General features: G+C 31.9%; 1 protein-coding gene across 1 annotated transcript; it reads left to right on the top strand.

Moving 5' to 3' along the window:
- The first annotated feature begins 9,365 nt into the window (after positions 1-9,365).
- Positions 9,366-11,147, top strand: LOC119604623 (20-hydroxyecdysone protein). The gene has a single exon (XM_037957360.1). The coding sequence runs from the start codon at positions 9,488-9,490 to the stop codon at positions 10,868-10,870; it is 1,383 nt and encodes a 460-aa protein (XP_037813288.1). The 5' UTR covers positions 9,366-9,487; the 3' UTR covers positions 10,871-11,147.
- Positions 11,148-11,448: the final 301 nt, after the last annotated feature.

Genomic DNA, 11,448 nt, shown 5'->3' with positions numbered 1-11,448 from the left:
CGAACGAACGAACGAACGAACGAAAACGAACGAACGAACGAACGAAACGAACGAACGAAACGAAACGAACGAACGAACGAACGAACGAACGAACGAACGAACGAAGAACGAACGAACGAACGAAACGAACGAACGAACGAACGAACGAACGAACGAACGAACGAAAACGAACGAACGAACGAACGAACGAACGAACGAACGAACGAAAAACGAACGAACGAACGAACGAACGAACGAACGAACGAACGAACGAACGAACGACGAACGAACGAACGAACGAAGAACGAACGAACGAACGAAAGAACGAACGAACGAACGAAAACGAAACGAACGAACGAAACGAACGAACGAACGAACGACGAACGAACGAACGAAACGAACGAACGAAAACGAACGAAACGAACTAACGAACGAACGAACGAACGAACAACGAACGAAGAACGAACGAACGAACAACGAAACGAACGAACGAACGAAACGAACAACGAACGAACAACGAACGAACGAACGAACGAAGAACGAACAAACGAACGAACGAACGAACGAACGAACGAAACGAACGAACGAACGAACGAACGAAACGAACGAACGAACGAACGAACTAACGAACGAACTAACTAACGAACGAACGAAGAACGAACTAACGAAAAACGAACGAACAAACGAACGAACGAAACGAACGAACAACGAACTAACGAACGAACGAACTAACGACTAACAACGAACGAACTAACGAACTAACAAAGAACGAACGAACGAACGAACGAACGAACGAACAAGAACGAAACGAACGAACGAACGAACGAACGAAAGAACGAACGAACGAACGAAACGAACGAACGAACGAACGAACGAACGAACGAAACGAAGAACGAACGAACTAACGAACGAACGAAAACGAACGAACGAACGAACGAACGAACGAAACGAACAACGAACGAACGACGAACGAACGAACAACGAACGAACGAACAACGAACGAACGAACGAACGAACTAACTAACTAACTAACTAACTAACTAACTAACTAACTAACTAACTAACTAACTAACTAACTAACTAACTAACTAACTAACTAACTAACTAACTAACTAACTAACTAACTAACTAACTAACTAACTAACTAACTAACTAACTAACTAACTAAATCACTAACTATCTAAGGCTTTCTCCCAATTTTGATTGCAACTCCGTTTTTTATATACCGATTTCGATAATTCTAATTAGAATACTTCTACAAAGCATTTCTGATACAATTATTCAAGATTTAAAAACCAAAAATATCCTTTAGAAAATGCATTACAATTGCATACGGACAGATACATAGAAATCGCTTAATCGATCTCGATATCTATAAGAATTCAGATTTTTAATTCATATTATTGTGGAAATGTTAATTTTAATACATAAAAAATATGTACCACTTTCATCTTTCCAAATAAAAACCGGCTAGAATCTCTTTTATCCACACAAAACCGCTTTGATGATATATTTTCAAAACAACAATTTCCATACACTGACCTATATAAATAAAATTCAAAGAAGATATTGGGAAAATAACAAATTCATTTGCATAATTAAGTTAAGAAAAACTGGAAATATCAAACACTTTCTTTGGCTTATTGACCTCAAAATCAATGATAATAACATGGAAATAAAGTTAAAATTAAATAAGATAAATATTTAAATTTTTTAAAAAATACTTCGAATTTTTTATACACTTTTTCTTAATAAAATAATAAAAATTTTCTATTTTTAAACAATAACTATTTATGGGCAACAGTTTAAAGTTTGATTTTTTTTTACCTTTTTTTAAAATGTTGTCATTAAACAGTGCAGTTTGCCTTAATGAAGATAAAAAAACTGAAACCAGTTTCAATACAAAAAAATTAATAAAATTGAATTGTTTTTTTTCCATTGTGGTTTAAGAATGGTCAAATTTAAAATAAAACTAAATTTTATCTTTCCAGCAAACTTTACAAACGCAAAAAAATTGCGTTTAAAGGTCTTCAGTTTTTTTATTGTTTGTCCACTTTTATAACCAACATCATCTTCAAATGCATCTTCATTTGTTGCTTTACTAAAATATTGTAAAATCAAGTTCAATGACTTTTTATGCTGTCTGCAACAATTTATTAAGAAAAAAAAATGCATGTGGACTAACCAACTTCTTCAATTGGTTTTAGATTCTCTTTAACCACTTTAAAGTGGAAGAATCACTTTTTCTTCTTATAAAACCAGCAGTTACAGAGGAGAGGAGCTGTAACTAAAAGTAGTTGGCTTATTAAATTTACAAGAACAAACATCTAAAGAGAAGTGCAGACTGGTTTGATTACATAAAAGTGGTTGTTAATAAGAATAACAAGGAGTGCAGATTTTTTTTCTAGTTGAATAAAGTTATTTTTACTATCCATATAGTAGAAATCCTAAATTATAAATTCTTTTATAAATCTCTTTGTTCCGCAATCAATTTTTTAAAACATGGACCAAAAATGGAAAAGTGTTAAAATTAGTACTTTTTAAACTGGTTGTTTGTTCTAAAGTTTGTGGAGATGAATATTTCCTTTGGGAAAAAATTAGTTAGTAAGTTAGTAAGTTAGTTAGTTAGTTGGTTAGTTAGTTAGTTAGTTAGTTAGTTAGTTAGTTAGTTAGTTCGTTAGTTAGTTAGTTCGTTAGTTCGTTAGTTAGTTAGTTAGTTAGTTAGTTAGTTAGTTAGTTAGTCAGTTAGTTAGTTAGTTAGTTAGTTAGTTAGTTAGTTAGTTAGTTAGTTAGTTAGTTAGTTAGTTAGTTAGTTAGTTAGTTAGTTAGTTAGTCAGTTAGTTAGTTAGTTAGTTAGTAGTTAGTTAGTTAGTTAGTTAGTTAGTTAGTTAGTTAGTTAGTTAGTTAGTTAGTTAGTTAGTTAGTTAGTTAGTTAGTTAGTTAGTTAGTTAGTTAGTTAGTTAGTTAGTTAGTAGTTAGTTAGTTAGTTAGTTAGTTAGTTAGTTAGTTAGTTAGTTAGTTAGTTAGTAGTTAGTTAGTTAGTTAGTTAGTTAGTTAGTTAGTTAGTTAGTTAGTTAGTTAGTTAGTTAGTAGTTAGTTAGTTAGTTAGTTAGTTAGTTAGTTAGTTAGTTAGTAGTAGTTAGTTAGTTAGTTAGTTAGTTAGTTAGTTAGTTAGTTAGTTAGTAGTTAGTTAGTTAGTTAGTTAGTTAGTTAGTTAGTTAGTTAGTTAGTTAGTTAGTTAGTTAGTTAGTTAGTAGTTAGTTAGTTAGTTAGTTAGTTAGTTAGTTAGTTAGTTAGTTAGTTAGTTAGTTAGTTAGTAGTTAGTTAGTTAGTTAGTTAGTTAGTTAGTTAGTTAGTTAGTTAGTTAGTAGTTAGTTAGTTAGTTAGTTAGTTAGTTAGTTAGTTAGTTAGTTAGTTAGTTAGTTAGTTAGTTAGTTAGTTAGTTAGTTAGTTAGTTAGTTAGTTAGTTAGTTAGTTAGTTAGTTAGTTAGTTAGTTAGTTAGTTAGTTAGTTAGTTAGTAGTTAGTTAGTTCGTTAGTTAGTTAGTTAGTTAGTTAGTTAGTTAGTTAGTTAGTTAGTTAGTTAGTTCGTTAGTTAGTTAGTTAGTTAGTTAGTTAGTTAGTTAGTAGTTAGTTAGTAGTTAGTTAGTTAGTTAGTTAGTTAGTAGTTAGTTAGTTAGTTAGTTAGTTAGTAGTTAGTTAGTTAGTTAGTTAGTTAGTTAGTTAGTAGTTAGTTAGTTAGTTAGTAGTTAGTTAGTTAGTTAGTTAGTTAGTTAGTAGTTAGTTAGTTAGTTAGTTAGTTAGTTAGTTAGTTAGTTAGTTAGTTAGTTAGTTAGTTAGTTAGTTAGTTAGTTAGTTAGTTAGTTAGTTAGTTAGTTAGTTAGTTAGTTAGTTAGTTAGTTAGTTAGTTAGTTAGTTAGTTAGTTAGTTAGTTAGTTAGTTAGTTAGTTAGTAGTTAGTTAGTTAGTTAGTTAGTTAGTAGTTAGTTAGTTAGTTAGTTAGTTAGTTAGTTAGTTAGTTAGTTAGTTAGTTAGTTAGTAGTTAGTTAGTTAGTTAGTTAGTTAGTTAGTTAGTTAGTTAGTTAGTTAGTTAGTTAGTTAGTTAGTTAGTTAGTTAGTTAGTTAGTTAGTTAGTTAGTTAGTTAGTTAGTTAGTTAGTTAGTTAGTTAGTTAGTTAGTTAGTTAGTTAGTTAGTTAGTTAGTTAGTTAGTTAGTTAGTTAGTTAGTTAGTTAGTTAGTTAGTTAGTTAGTAGTTAGTTAGTTAGTAGTTAGTTAGTTAGTTAGTTAGTTAGTTAGTTAGTTAGTTAGTTAGTTAGTTAGTTAGTTAGTTAGTTAGTTAGTTAGTTAGTTAGTTAGTTAGTTAGTTAGTTAGTTAGTTAGTTAGTTAGTTAGTAGTTAGTTAGTAGTTAGTTAGTTAGTTAGTTAGTTAGTTAGTTAGTTAGTTAGTTAGTTAGTTAGTAGTTAGTTAGTTAGTAGTTAGTTAGTTAGTTAGTTAGTTAGTTAGTTAGTTAGTTAGTTAGTTAGTTAGTTAGTTAGTTAGTTAGTTAGTAGTTAGTTAGTTAGTTAGTTAGTTAGTTAGTTAGTTAGTTAGTTAGTTAGTTAGTTAGTTAGTAGTTAGTTAGTTAGTTAGTTAGTTAGTTAGTTAGTTAGTTAGTTAGTTAGTTAGTTAGTTAGTTAGTTAGTTAGTTAGTTAGTTAGTTAGTTAGTTAGTTAGTAGTTAGTTAGTTAGTTAGTTAGTTAGTTAGTTAGTTAGTTAGTTAGTTAGTTAGTTAGTAGTTAGTTAGTTAGTTAGTTAGTAGTTAGTTAGTTAGTTAGTTAGTTAGTTAGTTAGTTAGTTAGTTAGTTAGTTAGTTAGTTAGTAGTTAGTTAGTTAGTTAGTTAGTTAGTTAGTAGTTAGTTAGTTAGTTAGTTAGTTAGTAGTTAGTAGTAGTTAGTTAGTTAGTTAGTTAGTTAGTTAGTTAGTTAGTTAGTTAGTTAGTTAGTTAGTTAGTTAGTTAGTTAGTTAGTTAGTTAGTTAGTTAGTTAGTTAGTTAGTTAGTTAGTTAGTTAGTTAGTTAGTTAGTTAGTTAGTTAGTTAGTTAGTTAGTTAGTTAGTTAGTTAGTTAGTTAGTTAGTTAGTTAGTTAGTTAGTTAGTTAGTTAGTTAGTTAGTTAGTTAGTTAGAATCAATGCATCACATTTCAGTCTCTCCTTAAAGGCGTCCTCCGTCCTCCTTCATAAAGCCTTTAAGATATAAAATTTACCAGAATTTTACTTATATCTCAGCCAACTACTTTTGGTTAGATGATTACAGTAAAAATCGCTAGCGAGATTTTGCAAGAAAAAGTGATTCTAAAAGTGGTTAAAGAGAATCTGAAACTGATTTCAGTTGCATTTCGGTTTTCCCAACATGCAATTTTTTTTTTGCTGTAGACAGCATAAAAAGTCGTTGAACTTGTGAGCACATAAAAATGCATTTGATGATGGTGGTCATAAAAAGTTGGACAAGATAAAACAAAAAAAAAATGAAGAACTTTATACGCACTTTTTTGTTATTGTGGCTGTTGGTTGATTTTATTTTTAAACAAACTTGGTTTTTGTAATATACATGTTTTTATGGACATCATGACGAAGGTTTTTTTTTGTTTTATTTTAAATAAGCTTTTAGGTTTAGATTCTTTGGTCAGAATTGGTTTATGCAACTAATGTTGTTGTTTCTAAACTACGTTCTTTATTAATACCTACATACATACATATGTATGTATATATGTAACTACTTTAAATTTTTCAAACTAGTTTTATTTTCTAAATTGGGATTAGCTATAAAATAGTTCACAATGTTCGATTTCAAAGATTTTAAATAGAAAATTATTACCAATTTATTGTTAAAAAAAGAACAATAAAAATACATATATTAAGTTAGTTTAAGAAAAAGTGTAGAAAATTTTATTGATTATTTAAAAATTAAAAGAAATTTAACATTGTTGTTGTTATTTTCTTTGCATCTGCCCTTTTTTCTTGTCATTGCTACACGCTGCTTTTGAGGTTAATAAGCTAAAGAAAGTGTTTTAACTTTTTCATGTTTTTCTTGACTTTAAATATGCAAATGTTTTGTTGTTTTCTCATTATATTATGGAATTTGTTGTTGTTATTGGTTTTTATTATTATTATTATTATTGTTTATTTATTTATTTAAGTATATAGGTCAATGTGAAAATTATTGAACGAAATGGAAAAATGTAAACGAGAATGTCTCTAAAGTAAACGAAAACAAATGTTAAGAAGAGTCTCTGCAAATCATGAAGGTTTTGGATATTTTTCGAATTCGAATTCGAATTTAGGGTCGAAACAATTTTAAAGCTGATACAATATAGACTAGACTTTAGTTCATACTATTGACTACACTATAGCCCAGCTAGACCATAAGTTAGACTATAAGTAGCCCAGAGTATAGACTAGACCAGTTTACAGAGTATAGACTAGATTATAGTCCAGATTATAAACTAGACAATAGTCCTGACTTTAGACTACCCTATAGTCCTCAGAAGATTCTAGTCCAAACTATAGATAGACTAGATTTTAGTCCAAACAATAGAATAGACTTTAGTCCAGGCAATAAACTTGACTATAGTCCAGGTTATAGACGACACTATAGCCCAGAATATACACTAGACTTTGGATTAAACCATTGACTAGAATACAGGTTGGACTCTAGACTATAGACTAGACTATAGACTAGACTATAGACTAGACTATAGACTAGACTATAGACTAGACTATAGACTAGACTATAGACTAGACTATAGACTAGACTATAGACTAGACTATAGACTAGACTATAGACTAGACTATAGACTAGACTATAGACTATACTATAGACTGGACTAGAGACTAGACTATAGACTAGACTATAGACTAGACTATAGACTAGACTAGACTATAGACTAGACTATAGACTAGACTAGACTAGACTAGACTAGACTAGACTAGAGACTAGACTATAGACTAGACTATAGACTAGACTATAGACTGGACTATAGACTAGACTATAGACTACACTATAGTCTAGACTATAGACTAGACTATAGACTAGACTATAGACTAGACTATAAACTAGACTATAGACTAGACTATAGACTAGACTATAGACTAGACTATAGACTAGACTATAGACTAGACTATAGACTAGACTATAGACTAGACTATAGACTAGACTATAGACTAGACTATAGACTAGACTATAGACTAGACTATAGACTAGACTATAGACTAGACTATAGACTAGACTATAGACTAGACTATAGACTAGACTATAGACTAGACTATAGACTAGACTATAGACTAGACTATAGACTAGACTATAGACTAGACTATAGACTAGACTATAGACTAGACTATAGACTAGACTATAGACTAGACTATAGACTAGACTATAGACTAGACTATAGACTAGACTATAGACTAGACTATAGACTAGACTATAGACTAGACTATAGACTAAACTATAGACTAGACTATAGACTAGACTATAGACTAGACTATAGACTAGACATAGACTAGACTATAGACTAGACTATAGACTAGACTATAGACTAGACTATAGACTAGACGATAGACTAGACTATAGACTAGACTATAGACTAGACTATAGACTAGACTATAGACTAGACTATAGACTAGACTATAGACTGGACTATAGACTAGGACTATAGACTGGACTATAGACTAGACTATAGACTAGATATAGACTAGACTATAGACTAGACTATAGACTAGACTATAGACTTAGACCTATAGACTAGACTATAGACTAGACTATAGACTAGACTATAGACTAGACTATAGACTAGACTATAGACTAGACTATAGACTAGACTATAGACTAGACTATAGACTAGACTATAGACTAGACTATAGACTAGACTATAGACTAGACTATAGACTAGACTATAGACTAGACTATAGACTAGACTATAGACTAGACTATAGACTAGACTATAGACTAGACTATAGACTAGACTATAGACTAGACTATAGACTAGACTATAGACTAGACTATAGACTAGACTATAGACTAGACTATAGACTAGACTATAGACTAGACTATAGACTAGACTATAGACTAGACTATAGACTAGACTATAGACTAGACTATAGACTAGACTATAGACTAGACTATAGACTAGACTATAGACTAGACTATAGACTAGACTATAGACTAGACTATAGACTAGACTATAGACTATACTATAGACTAGACTATAGACTAGACTATAGACTAGACTATAGACTAGACAATAGACTAGACCATAGACTAGACTATAGACTAGACCATAGACTAGACCATAGACTAGACTATAGACTAGACCATAGACTAGACTATAGACTAGACTATAGACTAGACTATAGACTAGACTATAGACTAGACTATAGACTAGACTATAGACTGGACTATAGACTGGACTATAGACTGGACTATAGACTACACTATAGACTACACTATAGACTAGACTATATAGTCGATGCTATAGTTGGTGCCACCAATGGAGCTAATAAAGTTTTTATAAAAGTTTGTTTCTTAAGTCTTTCGTTTAAGGATGTAACATTTCCAGGAATTAAATATATTTTTTCTTGCAAATTGCATTAGAAAAACAAATAGTTCACTGGGAACTGGCAAATCGGACCATCCATATTAAAACAGATTTATTTCCCTATTATCGAAGATCTTTACAAACTTGGAACTTTGAACAGTCAAAGAACCATAATTGAACAGTGAACTTTAAATTATTTAGCATCAACAGAAAGTAAATTCTTTCCACTCTGTAAGAATCTTTTCTTTATACTCTTCACTCATTTTCAAATGAAAATATACAAGTTTGTTGCTTAAGTCTTTTGTTTTAGAATTTAACATTACAATTAATTCAGTAGTTTTTCGCTGTAAATGGCATTATAAAAACAAATAATTCATTGGAAACTATTACAAAGTCTAATCAAGCATTTCCTCTATTTAATTGAATCCATTATAGAAATTCAATAAAACCAAAGGACAACTTTTCTTTGCAGAATGTTTAACAAGATTTCAAAGTAAAATAATTTCAAAATTGTTGCAACCAAGAAAAGCTCTATAATATTCCCATAAAAACAATAACAAACATAAATATTTATAAATAAGTACAGAAAAAACAAAACAAATACAAAGTAAAAAGTAAGTAAACGCACAAAGCCAAGTGCAAACGATGACGATGTTTGGTTGTTGTGCTAGTGCTATAGATGGTGGTGGTGTTGGAGGCTTTATGAGATACAGCGAAACAACAACAAAGCCAAGTTAATACACCACACAAGACAACAACATGCAAGTTGTTACAAAAAGCCGGGTATAAATGCGCTTCTGCCAAAGAAATTTCAAACAGTTTGTAAAGTGATTTTCAAGTGTTAACAACAAACGATCGATCGAAACGAAGGCGATCGCATACGAATTGGATTAAAATAAAAAAAAAACTAGTGGATTATTTAAACAGCAGCAGCAGTAAAAATGCGTTTTTTCTCGTTTACAGTAGGATTACTTTTGGTGATCGCTTTGTGTGAGTCCGCCGTAGTACCGAGACGTACTTATCGCAATACAGAGGAGATTTTAGTGCCTGTAACCATTATACAAGATGGTGAGGAAATTAAGGCAACACCACAAGTCACTGAAAATGAAACAGTACCAGAAGTTAGGAATTCAGAAGCTCCAGCCACACAGGAAGAAACTGTAGCTGCCGTTGCAGTACCAGATAATGAGGAACAAAATTTGGAAGCTATTGAAGCGGTAGCAGTAGAGGCTCAACGTCGCATAGATGAAGCCATTGTGGAGGAGGAAATTAAAGAAGCTGTACAAGAGGAACAACAACAAGAAATCGAACAGGCTGTAGAAGAGGAGAATAGATTGAGATCAACTCTTCCAGTAGAACCACAAACTGTAACTGTCATACAACCAGCAGTCGTAGCTGTAGCCAATGAAGCTGTTGAACAGGTTGCTGTTGCTGCCCCAGCACCAGAAGATGAAGAAGCCGAAAAAGCTTTAGATTTGAAATCAGTAGTAGTCGAACAGGAAACCCCCAATCGCGTTGTGGTTGTAATTGAATCCAGTAACGAAGAGGTTGAACAGCCAGAAGGTTCTGTACGTCAAGCTACCCAAGCTACACCCACTCAAAGTTCGACACAACAGAATTTTGTACAACAATTAATACAAAATTCACCTTTGGGACAATTTTTCAATCAAATAACTGGGCAACCCGGCACACAAGTGGCCAATGATGAGACACAACCTGCTGCTCCGGCTCCCACACTACCTGGTTTATTTAATCCCGTTACTGCTGTACAAAATGCTGCCCAATCTGTGGTCAATTCTACTACTCAGGCTTTCCAAGGTTTACAGCAATTTGCCTCGAATATTGGTAGTCAATTCCAAAACACCTTATCCGGTTTGGCTGGCCAACAACAAGAGGGAGCTAATGATGCCACCACGGCCAGACCTCCAGGACCCATACAACAACTAGTCAACACTTTCATGGGCAACAATGGACAACAAGCACAACCTGCACCCACACAACAGGGTCCCCTACAGGGTTTACTTAACATCTTCCAGGGAAACAATAGACCTCAAACTGCTACCGCCGCCGCTGTTGTTACCAACCCTGAACCTCAACCCGCCAAAGAACCAGAAGTTCCTGAAGAAACCCCAGCAGCTGCCGTAAACGAAAACACTGTCGACGAAACTATCAGCAATGAAGTAAGAGCTGACAGTGCCGAGGCCAATGATTCCTTTGAGGACACTGTACAACCCGATGAATTAATTGTGGTCAATGATGATCCTGCTGCCGGGCAAACCGACACTGAGCAAGATCAAGAAGTTGCAGCTGTTGGTTCAAACTAATTAGGGAGGGTTTTCAAATTTAGTTGGTAGTTTATAGGTCCATAATGTGTAAGTCTACTTTTAAGGTTTTTTTCCTGCAAAAAATCTAAATTTTTTCTAGTATAGAAATTTTAGGTTAAAAAAAATCAATTCATTTGCCGCCATTATCATCGCCATTTATTAATTTAAACATTGAAAACAAAAACGTATTTCATAAGATTCATCAAGAAAAACAACGAAATTATTTATTTTTTTTTTATATTTATCCACTTTATTTAATAAAAACGCTAAAAACTAAGCAATTTAAAAAAAACATACTTTGAAGTTTTTAATAAAAAATAGATTTAAATTCTTTTGGGATTATGCGGATTTTGAAAACTGTGATTACCAATCCATTTTCACTTAAAAAATACCTTTTGATCGAAAACCTCAAAAAATCTTAAAATTACATGTAATTCCGTCAAAACAGACTCAAGTTAAACGTCCTTGTGATCCTTCATAATATTCTTCAAAAATCTACCTTTTTTTGTCGAAAAACAATATAATAAATTTAGTCTAGTCTATAGTCTAGTCTATAGTCTAGTCTATAGTCTAGTCTA

The sequence above is a fragment of the Lucilia sericata genome, unplaced genomic scaffold, assembly GCF_015586225.1.
Source record: "Lucilia sericata isolate MDLA Ls3-8-SP2 unplaced genomic scaffold, ASM1558622v1 Contig000409F_arrow, whole genome shotgun sequence".
NCBI lineage: Eukaryota > Metazoa > Arthropoda > Insecta > Diptera > Calliphoridae > Lucilia > Lucilia sericata.
The sequence above is the reverse complement of the archived record's forward strand: the minus strand, read 5'-3'. Positions and strand labels throughout refer to the sequence as shown.